General features: G+C 37.4%; 1 protein-coding gene across 4 annotated transcripts in view; it reads right to left on the bottom strand.

Annotated features, from left to right (window-relative positions):
• SUGCT (succinyl-CoA:glutarate-CoA transferase) overlaps positions 1 to 25386 on the bottom strand; it is a 336065-nt gene that overhangs the window by 27009 nt on the left and 283670 nt on the right. For all 4 annotated transcript variants that reach the window (XR_002434884.1, XR_002434885.1, XM_021385794.1 and 1 more), the window contains one exon: positions 22802 to 22865. Coding sequence is in view for 2 of the 4 variants with exons in the window: in XM_021385794.1 (XP_021241469.1) it covers positions 22802 to 22865 (64 nt within the window). In the remaining 2 variants the exon portion in view is untranslated. The remainder of the gene's footprint in view (positions 1 to 22801; positions 22866 to 25386) is intronic.

Here is a 25386-nt window from a genome sequence, read left to right as displayed (position 1 = left end):
TGACAATAGACAATCAGCTTTAGATTGTTATTTCTGGGGTTCATACCTCTCAGAAACTTTCAGCACATAAGAAGCATAAAGTCATTAAACATCTGTTTAATGTTTGAGAGCATTAAACAACAATGTTTGTCCCCTTGTAACTTACACCAAAAATTGAGGTGTTTTTGCAAGACCATAGGAAGCCAAAAGTACAGATTATGGACCACTCATTTAATTGAGAGACCACCTTCCTCTGATCAGACAACCAAAATGTACATAAGAAACACTTCTGTACATTAAAAAAACATTGACAGTAGGCCTCAGTAATTCTGATCATAGAATCATAGAATCACAGAGTCATAGAATGGCATAGGTTGGAAGGGACCTTAAGGATCATCAAGTTTCAGCCCTTCTGCGACAGGCAGAGTTGCCAGCCACTAGATCAAGTAATAGATCAGGACCCATTGAACCTGGCCTTGAATACCTCCAGAGACAGGGCATCCACAACCTTGCTGGGCAACCTGTTCCAGCACCTCACCACTCCCTCATTAAAAAACTTCCCCCGATACTCAATCTAAATCTCCCTTCCTTTAGTTTAAAACCATTCCCCCTTGTTCTATCACTATCTACCCTTGTAAAAAGTTGATTTCCCGTACATTTATAAACTTCCTTTAAATATTGGAACGCCACAGTGAGGTCTCCCTGCAGCCTTCTCTTTTCCAGGCTGAACAAGCCCGGTTCCTTCACCCTATCTTCATAGGAGAGGTGCTCCATCTCTTGGATCATCTTCATGGCCCTCCTCAGGACCCTCTTCAAAAGCTCCACATCTTTCCTGTGCTGAGGGCCTCAGACTTGGATGCAGTACTCCAGCTGGGGCCTCATGATGGCAGAATAGAGGGGAACAATCATCTCCCTCGCCCTGCTGGCCACCGCTCTTCTGATGGAATCCTCTGATCTCTCTGTATGAACTACATATATAACCCAGCTAGTAATATACATTGTATGTGCAACCTCAATTAATTGTGTGCTTCACAACAACTTGGAGCATCAGGGAAAAATAATATCTCTCAGCTGTGGTGCTGGTTGTGGTTTTAGTTTGTTTTGCTTTTCCATTAGGAATCTGGTATTTGTGGCTGACATTTTTATTGCATTAATGGCAGGAAACAATATGAAAAGAATGCAGACAGAAGTGGAAAGCATTAACAGAAACATTTAGAAACAGTGCAGAGACATTCTAATTATAATGGTGAGTAATAGACACATAGTGGAAAAGGCCCGGTTCAGTGAATGTTCAATGAACAAGCTTCACACTTTAAATTTAAATTTCAACTCTAAAAAGTAGAAGACTTGCAAAATTTTAATGAGTGATCACTGTTTGTAGTGTTGTACTAGCTATGGACAAAATACAATGCTATGAGACTGAAAAAAAATTAAAGTCATTATCTAAGTTGTATCATCACATAGCTTCATTGAAAGTTATTGAATTATTTAAAAAAATTAAATTATTAAAAAATTGACAGGACTAAATCTCCAATTCAAGGTGGTCATGGTTGTTTTGTTTGTCCTTGCAAAGAGCTTGAGATTCCAGCACCTAAAGGCTGTGGCATGATGGAAATTTGGGGTCAATGTGTCATGCTCAATTTGTCATTATAGTAAGAAGGACAGTATATTCTGTACTAATTGCATTTACTCATTGCCATATTAGTTTTCATTAAAAAGCAACAATAAAAACAACATCATTGTTCGGTTTTGTTCAAAGATGCAAGAGATTTGCTGTTTGCTGAAGAAAACAATAAGTTAAAAAAAAAAAAAAACAAAGGAAACATCACAGAATTTATGTACAACTGGAGATCTAGATTTGTCTTATTAAATTAGGACCAGATCTAACCACCAGAGAAGTTAACAGAAGACTTCCCCTTACAATTCAGCAGGCATTGGATTAAAGCATTGTTTTTTGGTGAGTCACAATTTGCTACAGCTGTCATTTTATCAGTGTTGCAGACCTAATTTGTGAGTTTCAGTACATGCTTTCTCTTCATTTTGAGCTTTGGAAGTTGACTTGTGGGCTAGGAAGGAGGATGGCTTTCTCAGGAACCAATGCATTTAAAAATTCTCATTTGAAGACAACTGAATGTGAACTGCATTTATCTGCATATAATGATCTCCACACAAACAGTTCAGCTGCAAAGGATAGCAGCTAAGCTCTGTAGGACTTGGGTCCTACAAACCTCAGCACACATGAGTAACTGTATGTATTGCCTAGTTCCAGAGGGGCAGTAGGACTACTTGCTTCAGTAGTGACTGATATGCATGGGTGTTTGTAGGATCAAGCCCCACTGTGAAGCAGAAAGAAAACATCTCCTTGGAGGGAGCTACCAAACAGAACATACACGAAGAGTAAGGAACAAAGAGATATTTCAAGATGAGGTACTGCACAGAGTAGATGAGTCATGGAAAAGATGCTAAGTGATTCATTAATGCCAGAAGCTTAGCCAGTAAAGAATGCCCATGTATGAAACTAATGACCATGCTTTTACATTGCTACCAAACTATTTGCTTTTGTAAACTTAACATAGGAATTATTTTCTCCCATTTTGAAAATTTATTACGCAATTACTTGTCACTTTAATAAACTCTATGCACGGCTGTGATAACGCTTGCTCAAAGTACTGAGGACTTTACAGTTTTTGTTTTAAAAAAGAAAAACACTAGGAACTTCAAGTCCTGCCAATTTTTCCTCCCTGCCAAGTCCTATTAGCATAAATGAACGGTTTATTTTAAGAAATGCCTGATAAATTACTCTACACAATCAGTAATGAGGGTACTGTCAGCAAAGGAGAATCATTTCCAAAATTTACTTGGCACAAATGAGAGGCTGACTAGCTCACAATCATGCTACATGGCCTGAGGCCCTGTTTGATTCCATAAACCTGTCTGACCTCTTCAGGGTGAAAGAAAGTGATTTTATAGAAAAGGTAGCTACGCAAACCTGCTCCATTTGTGCATATCCATCTTTTTTTTTTTTTTAAATGTACGCATTCGAGCTGTCTAGCTGCCAGAATATTTTTCTAGCTTCATCTACTTCAGCAGACTAGAACTGCAACCTGAAACTATTTTCAAAGGTAGTATATTAAGATTGCACATCCTTTTCCCATTATGAATTACAACCAACAAAAACACAAAGCCAAGAAGAAGATAATGTCTTAAGAAAAATGAGATATTACAAGCCTTCATCCTGCTTAAGTTAGTCTCCTAACATCAGTGACTTATCTAACAAACCCATTCTCTTTCCTTTTTAGAATACAGCTTCAAAAGCAGAGAGAAATCTCTGGGCAAGGATTATTATGTCAATTAGTAGCTGAAGCCAATAATCATTCATCATCTCTTCTAAACATTCCCTGGTAAAAGTCCCTAAATACTTTACTCATCATTGCTATGGAATTCATTACATTAAAGGAGGAAAAGAAAACCTTTCAAAGAAATCATTTAAGATTAAACAAAGGCCTAAGAAATCATTTATGTTCCCCACTCCCACAGCAGCAAATTATTTCCAATCATCATTCCTTTACTGTTTCTTTTCCATTTTAAATCTGTTGTTAATGCTTTGTCCAGTTTACTTTTACAAGTTTTAAACAACAGTTTTCCAGTGCTCCCTTGAAGACCACTTGATTGGTTCAAAAGTTTTTATTAAAATTTTCAGAATATCTCTAATATGGTTGGTTAACTCGATGATGCAATACTAAATCAGAACATTTTGTGTTCGCTGGTAGGATACAAGTGTCCAATGTAATTTGTGCTGCACATACCTTGCATATAATGTGCCAAGTTCTTCATGTCTAACCATACATTAAGTACACAGTTAAACACTCACATTCAGCTACAATGTGTAGCACAATATGAATATGCAGGCAGGCTGTATAACGTACAGATGAAGAAAAGAGGTCCCACAAGTCTTGTGAAGTTTCATAGTAAAAGGATATGCACCTTTTACTATGAACTGCCTCCCAAGAGATTTGCAGTGAGTCCTGCTCTGCCTGTCAGCACACAGCTGTGGTATTGTCAGTGAGATGTCACACTGCCTTTCCTGCGACAAGAAAGGAAAAGACGGGTCTGGAGAGTGGGGCCAACCACCCTGAGCAGCAGGCAAGCACTGTGCAGACAGCGCCCAGCGCTGAACTGTCATGCTGACAGAGCTCAGAACACAAGCTCTCCATGTTGCATCCAAAGGAATCCGTAACCACTGTTAAATCTGGGGAGAAAGTGAGGCCAACACAAAGTGGTGCAGACTAGCAGTCATCCCATGTCAAGGCCTCAACAAAAAATTTCCATCCTGAAATTGCTGTAAGTGACAAAACCACTCACTAGCAAGGATTCCAAGGATGGTATCCTTCCTCTGCAGGATGGATTTCAGCCACAGCAAACTTCTCAGCATAAGCAATGTATGTGAGGTAAAATGTAGCCTGAAATTTCAGAAAAGCCTGTCTCTGCACAAATGGAACTGTGTGAAACAGCAAGAAAACCCCTATTCAGAGACTCTTAAGTCTCTCAAGCTTTCTCGCTTTTCCATATTAAGTTGCTTCTGGGCAGCTGCCTAACGAAATGCTTGTTTCTCTAGAGTAGGGTCCTGAACATGAAATTTTACTTAACCCACACAAAGCACATACTACATTTTTTCTGTCAGAAGGAGCACTGAGGACCAACAAAGAAATCCTGCCAGGTCAGACACCTTTCTGCAAGAAGGCCGTGTCCGATCTCCTGGGCCCAAGCTTTCAAATCAGAATGGAAAAGCATTTCTCATGTTTGGGGGTTATTCTGGTGTTGCAATGGGTACAGTGTGAGAGCAGAAACAAATCTGAAGTGTCTGTAGAGATGAGCTTATATTTTTTTCTATTTTTTTGTGAGACTTGTTTAAACAGCTTACCCTCTGCTACTGCCTCTAGTTTTTAGTTTTTGTTGTTCTTGCAAGTAAATTTTCGATAGCTGGGCAAGACATGGTCACTAAATGGCATCAAAACATTGACTATTTTCCTCAGTCTTCACTAATTCACTGCATAGACTATTGTTTCCATTTTGCAAGCCCTTCATTGCCAAATTTACTATTCTGATGTTCTTAGAGCGCTTAAGCTAACATGGCCTATTTTGTGCTAAATTGTTTGAAACATACTGCCAGGCATGTTTAGTTTTCAGACATTGTCTTGTAGTCCAGACCTTGCAAAGTATGCTTTTAGATATACCACAACTCCCTTCACAGTCTTTGCTTGAATGTTCTCCAGCCAGCCTTACACTAGCGAAAGAAGTGAGCCTGTCTGAACATCAGAACAGGCTTTACTCTTTTTTTATCACTTGGCATTTTTACCACAGCTAACCTTTCATGAAGCTGTTCAGTCCCCCATTGTCAGTCAAAAATCTGAGTGCCTCAAATTGCTTTCTGCTCACATCTGTCCTAACAAACCACCTGTCTCATTTCATGCACATTTCTATAAGCACATTTCATACACATTTCTATTTCTATCTCCTTTTAAATCTTCTAGGACTGCTGTTCAGTCTCCTTTAGACAAAATCCAAAATCTTATTTTGCATGTACAGCTCATCTCTGAGAGAGTAAAATGGAATATCTTCCTGTGGCAATTGCTTCTTCAGACTGCCATGATTGGTATAGAATTCCACTATTTACTTATTTACTGCCTGCTCTTTAGAGGACTGCTTGAAGTCTGCCATGGGAGATGCAGTTTTTGTTTCAATAAAGCCACGTGTATCATATTCTGGAAGATACGTCCTGTTTTGTGCATCTGCTATAGGTAGTGAATTCCCTGGAAGCACATTCAGGTGGAGTTTGAGCAAACAAGATAGTTGATAGCATTGCTATCAGGTGCCAAAAGGTAAACTGACGGAACTGCATTTTAAAAAGAACTGCTTTGTTTTTCCTGTATATTTCTCATCTTCAAACAAATATTCCATGCTGCTTGATCTGCATTACTACTGTTCTTAATCTCCTTCAGAATAAAACAGTGTTGCTTTAGCTGCCCTTCAGAGTCTTAGGAACTGTACCTGCTTTTTGGTTTTCCCAACTTTTTTAAAGGTCTCTTATTATCCTAGAAATTTACTGTCTCTAAAATGAGTGGACTCCTTTCGAGTGTTTTCCAGAGTCTTGCTGCCACTCTGAAGATATCAGCTAACAGAGAAAAACACAGTTTTGTGTTTTTTGTTCTGTGTCTACTTTCAGTCTCATATTCTGCTTTTTATGTAGTAACATTGACTATCTCTTTTGTCAGATCCTTCATTTTCAATAACTTTTCCACCAGATGCCTGTCCAAGTATTCCTCCCAGCTTCAGTTAAAAACATTCACACAAGGTGGTTATCTTGCAAAAAGTGTGGTCAGTGTTGTTATACTGCTCAAGGACTCATTTACTCATGGTAAAACTCAGTCTCAGCATCACAAACTGTGATGTTAAACAGATGGTAGCTTAGATAGTATAATCTACATTGGTGGTGATAAGCAGCAACTTCTTTACATTTACTCCAAATTTTCCTCAGCGTTAATGAGGTATCTGAGTAATTCTCTGAAGATTTAATAGATATAATGATGTCTTTTCTTAGTAAGTTTGTAAACTTTATGTCATGGCTCCACTATAACAAACCCCTGAATTTCACTACTCTCACCGAATGCATATAGGGGCTTACTTCTGACTTCACTTTTGTGTGGCTGGTTCCTTAAACTATGACCTCAGATTTTCTGAAATAATTTGAGAAAGACCAGAGTGACCATTCTGTCTCCTACCTCTTGTTCAGGATATGAGGCTCTTGCATGTGTTAACTTGGCTTGATTTTTCAGGATTCTTCTTTACAGGCTTCACTTTCTCTTCAACTTCAAATATTTGCACATGCATCATGAATATCTGATTCTACTCCTACACATGAATGTGAACATAAGCAGCTTGGTAGGATTATACTGCTTTACAGCTTCATCATCCAACTGGAATCACCTGATGAGGACTTGATAGTGTAGTTCCAAAAATAAACAGAGTGGTTGGCATCTGTCTTCCATGGTGCAATGACTTTCTCTGAATCTATGTAAGGAAGCCAGGAGACATCTTTCTTTTAACTGTACTCTCTGTGTTCTCCATCTCCATTACTGCATTTTTTATTGTTTCCTGTGATAGCTGCAACATGGTGGGCAGAAAGTGTTGCTTGCACTCTTTCCGCACATTTTCCTGGGAGCCAGACAATTTTCCTTCTGTCTTCTGAATTGTTTCTCTCATTACAGATACCCCTGCCATTTGGAGAAATTTCTCAAGGCTTAAATCTGTTTCTTTCAACAGCTTCTCCTCTATGCTGGAATCATTTGCCCATATATTTTTCTGTCTCTCATTAAGCAACCTCTAGAAGTACATGTGGATGCCAGACCACACGGCTGTCAGGCAAGGTACCTATTCTCCTTTGTGTTTCTTGGGTTTGGATAAAAACACAGCCACATTCTTTCTGGGGTCACAGTGTATCTAAACCCTACTATTGCTGTTACAGTGTTTTAGGTACTATTAGGACAAAGAACATCTCATTCACTTCTGTTTTTCACCAGAAGAGACAACAAAGTTTTATCACAGCTTTCTCATTTTTACACTTCCCAGTCAATGTTTTATTCAGTACACATTAGTGCTGTTATGCTTGAGTAAGGATTTTTTTATTTTTATTTTTTTTGTATGGAAATTCAATTTTCTATGTGACACAATTGTGTATGGCTGCTTATTGCCCCATGACCACTTGTTCTCTCTAGCTGTCTTGCAGTTATGCTTTATTCTTGATGCCGGTCTCACTCAATTGACTTGTACCACTGTTCTTTACAGTAAACAGGATAATAAGCAAGAGCACCTCCTACTTGTAAAGTCCAATGGTACTGTATTGAGAGAATTACCAGCAGATATCCTTCAACTGCAATTAATATCCCAGCCACAAGCACACAATCTCTGATAATTTCTCCAAATCTCTTTTTCTTCCTGTGATCAGCGCTTCTCCTGACCAGCTCCATGCCTTGCACAGCAAGGATACACTCAAGAAGGCCAGAAAGTCAGCGTCTAATGAATTGCTCTAGCTCATACATGCAATACTGGCGAGGCAACAAAAGCCTGCATTATGCTGTGTGCCGCTCCACAGCAGTTGCTCTCTATTCCACAGAGGCTGCCCATTCTCTCTGAATATCACAAGCACTCCAACCACTTATTTCAAACTAGTTGCCAAGAAAAAATATTTTCATACTTATACAAAGCACTGAAAGCAGAGCATAAAACAAACTGCAGAACATCTCTGCAACAATGAGACACAGTCTGTGCTATTCAGGACCTTAAGCACTGCAGCCAGAACCACGAGAAAACTCAATGAACAATGTTACCGACTGGTGACATACTCTAGGACAAGCAGAATAAAAGGACGGGAAAAAATCCCCGAAAGATTGCTTTCTTTTTTAGCTATTTGTGCATGAGCTATTCTGTATGCTCTGTAATTTCTATGACCTCCAAGCTTCCCTAGGATTATGAATACCTATTGTTGACTTAATTGGCAGAATAACAAGAACCATCTGCCAAACAAACCCAGTTTCTTAACCTCTGCTGTTCTTGGACACATTATGACTGTAGGGGAAAGAATAATGGTTTTTGTTTCTATGAACCAGCCTGCACTGGATGTTTTCACAGTTCAGGGTGCCATTTCCAGTGTGTCAAAGAACCAGCATACAACAGAGGTTTCACAAAAGCTTTACTCTTATCAGATGCCCATCTGATGTGGGCTGTGGAATATGTCCAGAACACTAATGTCAAAATGAATAGACAGCATTAAAACCAGTAAGAAAATCTTCTCTCATGCTACAAAATCATTCTGGGAGGAGCTGAGTGGACAGACAGGTGGACAACAGATATAAGGAAGATGTAAATTAAGATATTTTAGAATTACAGTGCATAATAAAAGAAGCAACTCTTAGTAGTGAGGTGTATGGATTATATCTCTTCATGTTAAACTAATTAATTTCACCTAATTCAAAATGTATATGGCTCTCTGAGCACTTCCTGTGCCAAGGATCTCCTTCAGTATATAGTATGTGGAAGGCATGTGCCCTCACTACTGATGCCTGGGACAAACTGAAAAAGCACATGCCAGAGAAACTTGGGTAGAGGTGGGGGCAAGTTGTAATACACAAATACTATGAAACAAAATACAGAAAAAAAAAAGTAGCAATTTAAACTTGCTTCTTTACATATGCATATACACACACACACACACACACACAAAACCAACCTCAGCACTGTAAATATAACACAACCATGATAAACAACATATATAGCTTATAACCATCCTTTGAACCTATAAAGTAGAAGTATAGAGGGAAAAAAAACCTAGTTGAATATACTTTGTCATTTTTGTCAAATAGATGCAATAGCATTGGAAAACAAAATTTCAGGCCATATCCTGTATGGTAAGTGGTCATTGTTGTGCTCTGGTAAATGTACATTGTCTTAATAATTTGCCTTTTTTTCCTACTACATAGCTCTCTTACATCTACATAGATGTGAATCTATTCAATCATCCTGTATCCAGCCTTATTATAGGCTGAATGTTACCAGTGGGAGAACACAAGCAGTAAATGAACTGTACATCCATGATGTCTTAAAGTTCAGGACAAAACAGTTTTCTCTGTCAGTATGCCTCAGTCATTAGATTTCATTGTTGCAGTATTTAGGAAAAACTGGAAATATGAGACTTGTGGAAGAAGCCAGCATATAATCTAAAGTTGTAAGTCTTTTAAAGGTTGTGTGAGTTGTACACCAATTACATCTGCACCCAGAAATAACCTCTGAAATAACCACGATTGCATTCCTGCCTAGACTGATGTTGTAGGCCCATAGGTATTACTAGTTCAGTAGTTAAATCAGCAGTGAAGTGGAAATTAGCTATTATTTCAGTATGACTAGCAAAGTAGCATACCGATCTTCCTTCCCAAAGTGATACATCAGATGCCCTCAACAATGGGAGTAGGATTTATTTCTTTATGTGGCATAAAGGGTGGTCATAGTTACGCTACTCAAGTACAGAAGTAGAATTTGAACTACTGAAGAATCTTCAGATCGAGACATGAAGTACTAGAAGAAAGGGAAATTTATTAAACTATGGTAGACTTCTTGATCTTATCTCTTTTTAAAGAACCTCCAAAACTGGATCCCTTTAGTATCTCCTTATGGTTAGCAGAAAATGTACTGTCAGAAGAAAATGTACTGTAAAATGTACCATGAATTGGTGTGCTTACATTGTCTTGCATGCATTAGGTTCCATAATATATGATACACTTTAATTGATTTCCAATTATTTCTTCTAACAAATTAAATTTAGAAAAAATCTCCTGAAAATAGAATCTAAGCCTTCCAATGGAACAGAGAACTTTTGCAGAGGATTTCATGCTTTGCTGTAAATAAGACAGCATTTGTTTTCTTCATTAATCTTTAATTTGAAAATTATCCACAACATTCAAGGGCATTTGTCTTCAACAAGATAATCTCCACAAGTCATCAGAGCACACAAATTCCCTGACAGTACCCAGTATTTGGAATCTTGATTGTGAATAAACAAATAATGATTTTTTTCCTGTCTTTGATAACGTACCTGAATATAATCAAACATAAATACTACTCAAAGATAAACAGATTTTAAAGAAGAGAAGTACAAGACTACAAGGGCTTAGCTTTCTTTTCACATATAAACAGTACCATTATATATTTTTCAAAAGGTGAAACTGTTAAAACCCTCCTTGGTAAATCTTATACAATGATACTGCCTAATTTTTCACTCGCAACAAACAACCTCCATAGGTTTCAATACTGTTGTGTTCTGTAATGAGATATACTTTCATGTAGTATTGTAGAAGTGCAATATATAATTATGTTATAGAAGTAAAATACATATTTCATTAATGAATGTGTCCAGTACAATATTAGTTTGCATGAGCCAGATGCGGTCACATTACTAGCTGTCCATGGCTGCATGTGGCCCACAGGCACTGGATTGGCCATGTATGCTTTTAACAATGGACTAACACTTAAAGTTATAAAAGCTTAAAAAAAAACACTTAAAGTTATGGACTAATCTTAAAGTTATATTGAAGTAGTAAACATGATATTGCTTGCTTTCTTAAGATCAACTACAAGGAAACTTCCAAGGTATCTCCACACTAGCCAACATTTTGGAAGACTTAAAATAGGTCAGAATAATGATTCTTAAAAGACGGTGGCTTCATATCAAGACATCAAAAGTTTTCTACCAAATTCGCATGGACTAATATCTCTGAACTATTCTTTCAGTTTCTTCTTTTGTTTCCCCCCTTCCTGAGTAGCTTTCTCTACTGTGTGAGTATTACAGAAGAACATGAAAAATAATGACAGAAAGGTTAAAATGTTATCTTTCGATCTAACATTGCTATGCAACTATTGTGAAATTGCACTTCATCCACAAGTTCTTAAAACACCCTTTCAGAGCTGGTGAAAGCTAGAGCATGATACCTGAACCTGTAATGACAAAAGGACATTTCAACATTTTCTGATATTTTCTCTCAGGAAATCCAAGCAAAAATGAGAAGCAGAAATATAGGCTCTTATAATACGCATTCATTCTCAAAATAAAACAACTATTAAATCATACAGTGGATTTACAGGATATAATGATTTATTAGTATAATCAAAATTCGGAAGTAAAAATCAGGAACTACAACGCTAATCATTATCTAGCTAACTAGGAAGGTAGCAAAGGTAAATATGATACCAACATGAAAATCTGTGCTCCACTTTATTTTCTTTATTCCCCCAACTACGAATAAACATAAAAACGTGAAAACTGGACTGCTTGCCAAGAAAGCCTTCTTTGTCAAACTGACTAATCCCTAATATGTTATTTGTTAGGTGGTGAAGGCTGGATTTCAAAACAAGTGCCCATGTAAAGGAAATAACAGAACAGCACACTTTTCATTTAATCACATAAACACCTGGCTTGAACATACAAAATAGTAAGGAGCGCATTCATATGATCAAATATATAAACCACTAATGTAACTCCATAGAAAGCAATTGGCTTTGCAAAGAGATTTTTTGTGACACATTCTAAGCACTTCCACAAAGACTTATGTCCCAAGAGGCAAAGCACACATGAAATCATACTGAAAAACAGACTGCATGGACAGAAAAGCTAGGAAGAAATGGCTGCATGATGTTACCAGAACTTGACCTGGCTCAAAAGAAAAATCTCTAGCTCAAATGAAAATGTTACTTACTACGTTGTTCCCTGAGAAAGAGAAAACTCCCAGATATAACTTGGGAATTGAGGGTACTCCAACAGTTTTCATCACAGATTTACTCATACCTAAATCTTATAGTCAGTGCAACACAAATCACTTCAATGCACTTTATTTTTTACTGTGATTCTTGTAATTTCTTAGCATCAAGTTCCAATGAACTGATACAAGCTTGCATAAATACGTCTGTGTTCATGGGCTGGGAATAGCAGATGTGTGCATGCAGTTGTGTTTTCAATATGTACAAGTTAGGACTGTGCAACTGGAACTAGGTATTCTGCATGCTCAGCTTTGAATTTTTGTTTGCCCCACATTTCTTTGTAAATTGTACTGCCTCTCTTCACAACTGCATCTGATATTATGTCATGCTGTTTCTAAAAACAGCTTGCAAAGAATATTTAAAAGCTTGTTCTAATCTCTGAGCCTGAGTCTCATTTCTTCTCAGCATACAGTTCAAAATCCATGAAGAACACCTTACTTATACAAAAGCCAACTTAAAACTTTTATTGACCTGTCATGGGCACAATCTTGAAACAACCTTAATTTAAAGCAATAAGCAGGCACCAAATTTTAAAACTCATTGAGTTGTCAATATCTTTGAATAGAACAATTATCTGCTTTTTATAAAGGTAAAATGCCCTTTTTTAACACGAGGCTGTATTCAGCCTAGTTTCAGACAGCCAAAGAAATGGGGATTCTATGTATTCTCCAGAAACATTGTTCCATACCTCAACAGATGCTGTGTCAGAAACATTTTTCTAAAAGGATCTGGACTCAATGCCTTATGTTTTCAGCAGACCTTGGAATAACTAATCTGTTCTGTCTTGGTTTAAATCTTTCACACACATTGATAGAATGGACAAGCTAGTTTTATTTGCCATAATTTTAAAAAACACCATTTGCTAATCAATATCAAGTTTAGTGAATAATTTCATTTAAATAAAAAATCAGGAAAAAAAAACCCTCAGGCTTTTTGCAGAAACTCCTGGGAGTTTCTCTCTGTTCCAGAAATCCAGAAAAGTTCCAGCATAAAGAAGAGGAAGCTTAGGAGAGACCTTCTATTGCTCTGACCTGAAATGAGGTTATGACATAGGAGGTTGGCCTGCTCTCCCATGTAACTAGCAATAGGTCTACAGGGAATGGCCTCAAGTTGCACCAGGGGATTTTCAGGTTGGATATTAGGAAAAGTTTCTTCTCCAAAACACTGGTCAGGCCCTGGAATGGGCTGCTAAGGGAAGTGGTTGAGTCATCATCCCTGGAGGTGTTCAAGAAACATTTAGATGTTGTACTAAGGGACATGGTTTTGTGGGGAAATATTGGTGGTAGGTGGATGGTTGGACTGGATGATCTTGGATGATCCAGCCTTGGTGATTCTATGATTCTAAGTTCTGGTGAACTGATCAACATGTGTATCAAAACTGGCTTTAGAGTAGTTGGGAGAGGTTGTTGGATTCAAATTTACATAAATTGTGTCTTCATTAACTACATAATAGTACCAAGAGAAATGAGAGGCCTCAAAATCAAAAAACATTGTTTTCTATTACGATATAAAAAGGTATCTGAAGAAAAATACCTTGAAAGACAAGCATTTACATGGCAGTTGAGAGCTGGAAATAGTCATGCTGCCTCAGTTTTCATGATTAAATTGGAAAGCAAATTAAAGAAGAGCTTGAAATGCAGCATGACAATCAAAAAGATCAATGTAATTTTTCCTGCTTATACTCACCTCATATCTCTAATTTAGTCACTACAGGTGCCTTTAAAAGAGATTTTGATCCAACATGGAATAAATTTTTGGACAGAATACTACAAGAAAGACCTGTGGGAAGCATGATGAAGAGGAACAAAACAATTGCAAGTTCATACCGACTAAGAGAACTGTAAAATTTGCCCTTCTTTAGGGGTTACAGATAAAAAAAGTTAAATATCTGTATATAGGTTGCTCCAAAAGTAATGTCTTCTATTTATTTCCATGGAAGCTACACCCACTACAAAGAGGACAATAAAATTATTTGATAGAGCAAATTCTCAGCTACTAAAAACTACTTTTCAACACTGTCACCACCACTAGCTATGCATTTTCACCAGTGATGAACCCATCCTGGGTGCTGGGTTCATAAAAATCTGCACCAGCAGAGGTGACCTACTGTCACCATCATCACTGCTGAAATGCACCACTCATCAACTCACTGTGCTCACATCCACTGTTTGATCTCCATAAATGCTCAGCAAGCATTGTTGAAAGTGAAGTAGAAGCTTTGTGATGCTGAACAAGTGAATCACGTTGCTGAGGAACAACGGATTTGAAACAGGACAAGAACAAAGAAACAAGAAAAAATGGTAGTACCATTATGGTTGTTTAGAAGCACAAATGGATGAAGAGATCAAGAGGGAAATGCATAGCAGAATGGCCAAAACTGTATTTTTTTTTACTCCAGAATGCTTCTCTTTCCACATAACACTGACAAATATAAACTTAAAAATACTACCCACAATAGGGACTGGAGCAGGAGGTAACTAAATCAAGTTTAGGTACTGATTATGAAACTCAAATCTAAGAAAGTGAGAAGAAACTGGAATGGAGTCTGGATCAGATCTGTTCTTCATACCCTATAGTAAGCTCACAGTGGGTTGAATGCACCACACAGGCTGACACTGTTGCCAAACCTGCTGTTTTCAGGAATCGAGAACACACGAAGGACCTATCAATCACAGAGAATGATAAACACAAAGATACACACACACCCCTAAGGAAGCTAACTGATAGGCAATATTTCAACTAGAGCTGAAATTAAATAAAGCCAACCCATCTTATAAATACACAAACATAAACTAGATTTTTTTTCAGACAAAAATTGATAAGAAAAACACATAATTACATTCAATCAGACGTACAAAACGCAGGGAAAACACAGTTACTCTGCTGTCTATCCCTGACATTTTCTATTAGTTCTTCTTGTAGAATACCTTCCCAAAGTCACCTATTTTTTTTGTAGCAAAAAATATTACTCCATACATCTCCACACCTGCAATTTTTTCCTGTAAATATGCAGAACACAGACTACAGTATAAAAGACAGAGTTACAAAGCTGCTGCACTTTACTTACACAACATACCTTAAAAGACCTGGGCAAATTACCCAACATTGTTTGCCAAAAAGTCATCCAGATGTGACTTCTGTCATGTAAGTACTTTCACAGGGGAAACACAAGTAGTTAAAGCTCTCACATATGTGAGAAAGACATGAATAAGCCTAATTGCTGCACTATAAAACTAGCTAACTTTGGATTAGAAAAAAAAAAAAAAAGCAAGTTTGTTGTTTATTTTTAATAATGAATATCTGATTGGGTATTTAAAGAAAATGACAGATACTTGATGAATTCTCCATCTCTTGAGGACTTCTGGATAAGGCATGTTGCAGTCAAACACACAAATGGTGAATTCATGAAATTCTATGGCCAATTCTGCAAGAAAACAAACTATGTGATCTAATGGCCACTGCTGGCCATAAAGTTCTTCAGTTTAGGTTCACATAAAAAAGCTTAAGTCCAATCGTGCTTTCCACTCATGGGAAGCAGTGCCCCAGTCAGTGCAACATGGAGGAAACACAAATGAGGATTAGTATACTCTGTATCCCAGGGACTAAGTAAAATTGTCTAAATGCTTAAAACATATTTTTACATTTAATAAAACCGAACTTTTTAGTTGACAGTGGATTCCTTTTCATATCCAATAATTATTAAAGATCATAAAGATATACTTACAATTTATGGGTGTTGAAGTAATTTGGCTGTTTTACAACGCACACGAGGCATGCAGATATATCTTTACAATCACACACCTTGAACTCCATGAGCACCTGGTTGTGCTTGTTACAGAGTGAGGGGCTGTTACTGTTACTTGTATAGAAAGAAGTGGGAAATGAGTTTAAACAGAGAAAAAAAATCTTTAGTTTTAAAGAAAACTGAACTCTAGGACTGTGACCATCCATGTGAAATTAGTGAGTTTACTTTTGGACATTCAGGTAATGTTTCAACCTTTCTTTTCCCCATGTAGCAGCAAGGTGATAGATAACTCTCCATAAGAAACTGCTATGTTCAACTTAAAGGAAATACAAAGGACATATAGAGAAAATATTCTCCAGTAGAAGTATAATTACTGATCAACACTGAGACAAACTTCAACCACAACTACACTTCACTTTGTTACATTGTGTACCAAGTGGGAAAATGCTCTCACCTCCCAGTGAAGTATTTTTATTTTATCTCATGAAGTCCTGGAAAGGAACATGTGAAACAAGAAAAAGACAACTTTGATTGCCACATATGTGCAAAACTTAAGGAACGGCTTCAAAAACCTTTGGTCTGCCAAGAGGAGAGTCCAGATGAGACAACCTTAACAGCACCTTTGACGACCTGTGCCAGAGCAGCACAGAGCACTGCCTGACCCAAGTGCAGGAGACGTGGGTGGTTACCCTGAGCCTGGTGGGAAAGATGTCCACTATTGCTTCATTTCCTCCAATAACTGCAGCCCCATAAGTAGGTAAGAGAGAGGTGTCTTTTCTTCCTTGAAAAATTAACTTTAAAATATTAGCTGTGGCACAAAGGCCGCTACAGGAGATATAACAAATTTTAAAATATAAAGTAGAAGAATGCTCTGGACACACATGACAGAGAAGCAAAACTATGAAGAGGCTTGTTAATTATGTTACACCTTAAAAGAAACCTTAAAGACTCAACATTACAGTATCATACATTAAAAACACACACTAACATTTTCTACATAATCCTAAACATAAACCATAATCCTAAACCTATAACGTATTCCTCACTATTCCCACCATCTCTTTTCTGCTTTTGCAATCAGTTTTAATATATTGTTTATATATATATTAAGATTTTTTGAAGTATTTGAGGATAGCTAAGTGAGCTGTCATACATCATTTCTGCTGAGTTCCTGTAATGGTCATGAATTCCTCAAAATTGAAATCAGTTCTGTGAATGTAAAAGACATAAACAGTCAGTGCTGATGACTAAAATAGGTGAATGAGGTAACAGTAATGCCGGTGAAGCTGTTGGTCTCCAATGTACCATAAATAGTGAGGTGAAATTAAAATTTTTCAATCAACATCAGTTATGCACATGCGTGCACACACACGCGTGCACATAGATGCATATGAAAAAGCAGACTGATGAGAAGCAGACAGGATCAGAAGTTCATGCAGAGGTTCTTGAAAAAAAACATTGCTGGGCTTTTTTTTTGTGTTATTGTCATTGTTTCTATATGGTGGGATCTCCTAGAGGCAGGAAACGATGGATTGTAGTACAGACTTCCTTAATTTCCTGCAAACTTCTCCCATGCAGAAGTCACTTTTCTCTGTCACATATCTAAGCCCTATTGAAGATTCCCTCAGAATATATATAAAAAAAGATAGTATGTATATTAACAGGCATATCTGCTGGGCAAACATACAGAAATGCCACTGTTAATAACTTTTAACTAGTTATTTTCCGCACTGAGAAAGTAAGCAAAAATATATACACATACATATACAGTATTTTTACACAGACTTCATTTCCTTAGAACTCAAAGTATTGTAAGCTATTGATTATGATCTGCAAAACTGCAAATGATTAATAAGGTGAGACACAAAGAGTGATAAATTATTTGCACAAGGTTAGGGAAAAAAATCTGTAGCATGATAAGGACATCCTATTAGATTTCTTGTTTCTTAGTCTTATTCCTTAAAACCGTTCTTCTAAGAGATTGATGGCAGTTAGTCTCCATGGAACCATGACACCATTTAATGAATCATACAACAGGAAAAGGCTATCTCTGAAAAAAAAAGTCTTTCCTGTTTCAGTAGTATATTTGTAATGTACAGTGACAGGAGAAGACCGGAAAAAGGGACATTTCTCCTGAGTGGGCTGATTAATTAACAAGGATTGCCTGAATTAAGTCCAAGAAAGCTATGCCAAGGAGGAATCCTGTACTGTTTTTCCTAACTGAGGCTGGATCAGACACATTATCTCAAGAATGCAAAAGGAAATCACAAAGCCAGGTATAAAACTTCTCTTTCAGAGCAATGAAGATATCCTTGATGCAGATCATGGGCCAAAGAACAGGAACTCAGGAAAGGGGGACAAGGAGATCACAGAATATGAACACTATCAAAACTAAGAATAGCTGTTTTGTCTGGAATTGGTGTTTTACATGATTTCTACAGTTATGTTATTTCCTGGTTGATGAGAGATGATTCTGAAGTATGGGCTTATATCCAAATCTCCAGTTCACTAAGGCCTAGAAGGGATCAGAAATAAGGTTTCTTTCACAGACCTTCCTAACAGTTAATAAAGTAAATTCTACGAAGTTTGGTTTTTTACTTTTTCTTTTTTCTTTTTCTTTTTCTTTTTTTTGGTACAGCTGAATGCATTTATTCTATTTTTTTTAAGTTACAAAAAAAAAAAAACCAGAAAACTGGCTTTTGACTATAAAAACTGGTAACTTTCAAAAGTCATAATTAGACACAAGAGCTGATAATATTATTTAAGTTTCCTAGAACTGGTATAATATATTATAATGGAGAAAGTTTGGGCAAAACTGCACTGTATCTGTTAGCTTTTTCTACAAAATCAGTATGGGTTGGTATCCATTACACCCCACATAGTAATTCAGAATAAATTACTCAGTGGCTCCTGGAAACTCACTTGCTACTATGCTTTGGAAATGTCCATTACTCCTTGGCAAAGGAGTTCAAAGTTAATCCAGATGCTAGAGATTCTTGAAATTCCTCAACTGTACTGTCTCTGTGCTATCCAGCATCATCTGCAATGTGGTACTCAATGAAACATCTCCCTCCATCATTTTTTGCCCTCAAAAGTACTTAATGTACTCTACATCTCTGATTTTCTTAAAGATATGTTTCTTCTCCTCCAAAGCACTATGGAAAGGGCTACATCCAGCAGAACTGAGTGAGGAGATAATGAGGTTAGTTACAGGTTAAAAGCATAATCCAAGTTTGAAAGGACCTCAAGAAGTCTCCAGTTTAAGCTCCTGCACAAACCTAGCTCAGGGGTAAGGTCAGACCAGGTTGCTCAGGGATAAATAAAGATCTTTCTTGAAAACCTCCAAGGACAGAGTCTGCACAACCTCTCTGGTCAACCTGCTCCACTGTCTGCCTGTCTTCATGGTGAAAAAGAGTTTCCTGATATCCAGTCTGAACATCCCTTGCCCCATCCTCCCAGCATGCACTGCTGTGAAGATCCTAGCACTTCTCTTCCATCAGCTCCCTGTGGGCTGCTGTGCAGGCTCAGCCTTCTACCAAGGTCAAAACAGCCCCTGTTCCTCAGCTTCTCCAGTTGAGTGCTCCAGCCACTCACCATCCTTGGAGACCATCCCTTGATCACTAAAGGTGATGAAGTTTTGTTTGACTCCAGAGCTTAGATGACCTCAGAGATGGAGCTAGAAGAGTCTTATCAGTATAGTCCTACAATTGGATGCATCAGTTCTGCAAAGAACCATGAGTGCTGTACAGTGCCAGGCCTCTGGGATTCAAGCACAGATTTCTCACAGTATTGCATATACTGTATATACAATATGTGACAATTCACTATATGACAAATATATGTATCTGTTTTCAACAACTTAGCTCTTGAATAATTTCACAACACCAATATATTGTTAAAGGAATATGAGAAACAATATCCTAAAGACATTTTTCAATGAATATGAGGAGTGAGAGATATCAGATTACAAGATCTGTATCTCTCCCATCATTAATACACATTTTTAAAAGAGAATGAATACAAATATTTTTTTATAATGCAACTTCTATCACTCCCGTTCCATCAGCTACCCAGTACCTTAGAATGTACTTATCGGCATACAGTATAGCATGCCAAGAATTAAAAAAAAAAAAAAAAAAAAAAAAAAAAAAAAAAAAAAAAAAGGCAAAAGGGAAAGCATTGAATAGGTGTGAAAAGAACTAAGTTCAGTAACCATATAAGGAGTATTCATAACACATTCAAGCAAAAAAAGGGTTATGAATCAGTGAAGTCCAATGTTACAAACATAGCCTGTATTAAAGTCAATGGCAAAATCTCTTAGTATTTCAACAAATGCAGCATCTACAAGTAAGGATTCAAAGATGTGAAGCCACTCACAAAGCCAGGAAGTGCCTGGAGATGCATTAGTCTAAACCAATACGCTAGAGACAGAGGTCTGTCACAACACTCAGAGCTGAAATGTGCCAGCATGCACTCACTCACCAAGTGTACGTCAATGCACTTGTAACTTTCCTTGGAAGCTCAAGTCTGACTTCTGTCAAGAGCTTCAAGAGTGATGTCCAATTCAATTAATACATATTAAAATTTGGCTTATATGGTTAAGAAATAACAGTCACCCATTTTATTTTGGGATCGGAGTCTCTCAAGTCTCTTTAAGGAGGTATACTTTTACTTTACTCAGTTCCAGCATTCGCACTACTATCTTCATTAAGCAATCCTGAAACAGAAACTAAGAGCTTAGTAAAGCCACTCTTTACCCAATATTCAAATATAATCACATCAAAGAATAAGTTGTTACTAATTTAAATAGTCATCTAGAATCAGTTTGTCTGCTGGCGGTCTTGATGACACACTTTTTCCTGTACTCTTCAGATATATCATTGATTCCATTAGCTACCATCAACAGAAAATAGACTCCTTATGCAATCTAGTTTTGAGACATAGTAATGCTCTTTCTGGTGATATCAGTGGGTCCACTCTGCTCACACTGAATGAGTGTCCTTCATCTTTCTTTCTCTTGTCTCTCCTCTCCTTATCCTTCCATGCCAGAAAAGGAAGGATTTCTCATTTTCCTGCTCAAATATGCAAACATCGTTTCAGCCATCTGCTTCAATACAACAAACTCTTCATAGAATCCCATCTAAATGGCAAATCATTGGAGATTAAGATGATTTATTTTAGTTTAGTGTAGTGTCACTGGTTTGAGTTTTAATAAAATAAAAAATAACTAAGGATTTGGGAAGTACTATGGCCTACCTCTGTAAAAATTCCCTCTCTTGCCAATATTCTCTATCGCTGCTGACAGACATTAGAACATTCCTTTCATCTCCTTCCTCTTCTTGCAGTTTAACCTATTCCCTTAAGGAATATTTGCTTTCTCGAAGATAGATTATACATTGTACGCAACATGAAAACCTTACACACTTTCTCTACCATCTGCGAGGCTCTTCTGCCCACTTCTTTAAGAATTAATACAAAACCCTTGTTACTCTTTCCAATTTGGATAAATAAACCAGGATTACATTTCTGCTAGAAACTAAAACAAAAGGATTACTATTTCCAGACACATGCATCTAAATTAGAGAAGCACTTCTGAATACGGTCAAACACATTCCCAAACCTCATGGGATCAAATGTGGAACGCAAACTGTGATAAAGAACAAATACAAAGTGTACACATACATACACACAAAACGACCCTTCTGTTCATGCAGAAAATATGATCTAATGTGGGAATGATTTCATTCAAATAATTCTTACTGCATCCCTGTGTGATTCCAGGATGTGCAAATTAAGATAAACTTTATGGGTCAAATTATTCTTACCACTACATGTGCTCAAGTCAACTGAAATTGATGACAACTGGATGCTGTGTCAGAGGATGGAATTTGGCTCAGAAAGTCACAATGTAAGGAGAATATGTTATAAAAAATAAAAATGGCACGGTGCTCTGAATGAGGATGGAAACAATTCTTTATGTGGCTTGGGATACAGAGAAGCATAGAAAACAAGGAAATGCTGACCAAAGAGCTGGTAGATTGTTAGATAAAGATCAGTCACCAAAACAGAGTGAACTTCAAGGATCTGAATGAGGATTTTCGTAACAGCCCCTGATGAACCCAACCCCATTTCACAACTAGCTCCAACGGAAGTAAAGCTAAACTAGCTCCAAGTCCTGATCCACTTTAAAAAGATACTCATATTTTACTTTTATATTCTTTGGAAATTCAAAATAGCTATTTAAGACTTCATCGTTGCAGAGCTTTATGTCTAATTTCAGTAAACAAAATACTGTGATGAAACCTTTGGTATGAACTTCCCTTTTCTTCCTTCTTCATTTTTAACAACAGACATGTCCCTAAAAGACGTCTGTGTAACTTGCAAAATAGACCTAAATCAAAACCAGATTCACATATTCATGTAGACGATTTAGCAGTAATATTTCTAGCAGTGGGAGTTTGCAAATATTATCAAATCCATGTTCAAGTTTTATGACAACTGGTCGATGAAAACCAGAAGCTATTATGACACACATTTTAACCAATTTTTCTGCTACTGGAATGAATATGAGCACAAATGTCTTCCTGTTTAAACTTTTGTTCATTTGAGTGAAATGTGAAGATGTGTCATGTCCTCAGCTGAGTTCCAGAACTATTCAGGATGTCATGTAACATTTAATTTCAAGCTCCATTTAGAAAAAAAAATTAAACATCTAACCTGGAACAGCTATTCTCCCAGCTGTTGGGTGATCCATTTCCATCACAAGTCCATTGTGCAGCACCTATTAAAAAATACATATATATGAAATAAAAAAAAACCAAACAACTAATTCCTAAACTCAAGAGTAAAAGGGATATATATATTTCCATGTTCTTCTAAAGAACATAAAAAGTTCAGGGAGCTTGTTCTCTATTTATGCATCTCAATAAATACCTCAGTAAGACTTGACATGTCTAACGTATCTTTGAGCTCCTGTATCCAACATCAAACACAAGCAATTGAGCTGAAAGCACATCATGCTTTCCACCACTGACAGACAATTGGTAGCAACATGGAATGAGAATTAAAACCTTCACCCACTTTCACTTTTACTCTGCCATATGCATTAAAAGCCTATGCAGAGCTGATGCTCTCTAGTTTTCCTTGCTGTTATTCAGCTATCTTTGTGCTCATGACAGATCACACTATGCAATGCTTTCCCAGTAGCTCTTAGAAACACTGGGGAAAGGCATCGTAATTTTGACATTACTTCTGTTCTGTTTAGTAGGTATAACATAACCTTCTGTATGCCTGCATGGGATGATTATTTATCACAATTTCCAACCAGAAAACAAAGATATGATATCAAAACTCTCAAATAACAGAGAAAAAGTAATTCATAATAGAATTTTTACTACTTAATGCAATTCTACCTCTGAAGTCAGTAAGTATTTTGTTTCCTCACTTAATACTCTGACATCCTTCTAACAGTGTTACCTTAATCACATAATTGGTATTTGTTTTTTAATATAAGTATCCTGTAGAGATAACCCTCCCATTAGCCAATTAGCTTTATAATTTTTAAAAATAAAGTAAGTTTTGTTGCTTGTATACATTAACTATATTACATATGAGGGCTGCTCTGAAAGTAGTGCCTCCTGCTTTACTATGTTGGCCAATGATATCAGAGGCAGATGGTGGTGGTATAGCAGAAGTTGAACTTTCCTGCCAATATTCTATTATGTATTGTTGCCATGTGACAGACAGCAGCAGAGGGGCAGTCTGACAAAACCATGTCTGACATGGAAGTGCGTACAAAGCAATGGTGTGTCATTAAATTCCACGATGGGGAAAAAATTGAACGAACTGACATTCACCAACTCTTGCTGAACTTTTATGTAGACCAAACAGTGGATGTGAGCACAGTGAGGTGGTGGGTGGTGTATTTCAGCAGTGGCGACAGTGACAGTGGGCCACCTCCAATGGTGCAGATTTTTATGAGTGCAGCATGCAGGCCCTTATTCATCACTGGCAAAAAATGCATAGCTAATGGTAGTGACAATGTTGAAAAACAGTGTTTTGTAGATGGGAATTTGCTCTATCAAACAGTGTTATTGTGCTCTTTATATCTATTGTAATTTATATGGAAAAAAAATAGGAGGCATTACTTTCGGAGGGACCTACATATTTTATATGCAGTCCAAGACAATTTCTCTTCCCTCAGTGTGGCCTAGGCAAGACAAAAGGTTGGACACTCATGAGTTAAACATTTCAAACAAACTTTTATTTGGCTTTGCAAAACTTTGAATGTGTAGCAATGAAGAATTCGGAGCCTTGAATTTCATCAGAAACGTGAATGACTTGACACAGGACAGCAGATAATCTGGTTGGAGGGGACCTCTGGACAACATCTAGTCTAGCCTCCTGCTTTACATGCGCCTACTGCCAACAACCAATCAGAACAGCAGCAGCTTTTCCTGAACACGTCATGAAATCCTGCAAGGACGGAGATTTCACTACATCCAAGTAACAGGTTCCCATGCCATGCCATATTCCTAGTAAAACACATTTCCTAATATCCAGTCTCAACCAGCCAAATCTTTATCTGAGGCTGTTGCCTTGGGTTATACCATCTTACACTACTGTGCATTGCTGTTGATTACCTTCCCACCAGCAGCTGTGGATGCTATGAAACTTCCCCTGAGCCTCCCCTTAGCTGGACTGAACCAGCCCAGCTCCCTCCCTCTCCCTATGTGCTGTTATCCTGGCAACTCTCTGCTGGATCCACACCAGTTTCTCAGTAGCCATTTTGAAATGGGATGCCCCATAACTGGACACAGAAATCCAGGGGCAGTCTCACCAACACCAAGAAGCCAAGTATATGGTCTGCCTTATTTATGAGGAGAGCATGATGCCAGCTCCTGTTTAGTCTGGCATCCATTGCAATACACAGGTTTTCAGCAGATTTTTCAGCCTCTACCCATGAGTAGTTTTTTTTTGTTTGTTTGTTTTGCTTTTGTTGTTTCTTTTTGTTATATTTTTTTTCCTCTCCAGTGCAAGTGTTGTTAATTGGACCCTGTAAGAGCTATGAATTGGGAAAAAGAAACAGTGAATTGCCTGAAATCAGATTGTACCTAATTCTTTACAAAGAGTTAATGCAACAAGAACATAAAGTATGTTATATATCTGATATGTTTATATCATACTTAAGTACATTGATTACATTATACTACTGTTCTAAAACTACTTAATCCTTTCCCAGAGCACAAACATTTTGAGGGAAGAAGAGACCCTGGGAGCCTGATCCTGTCATTCTTATGTAG

The sequence above is a fragment of the Numida meleagris genome, chromosome 2 (assembly GCF_002078875.1).
Source record: "Numida meleagris isolate 19003 breed g44 Domestic line chromosome 2, NumMel1.0, whole genome shotgun sequence".
In the NCBI taxonomy this organism is placed as follows: domain Eukaryota; kingdom Metazoa; phylum Chordata; class Aves; order Galliformes; family Numididae; genus Numida; species Numida meleagris.
Note: the sequence above shows the minus strand (reverse complement) of the source record. Positions and strands in the feature narration are given on the sequence as shown.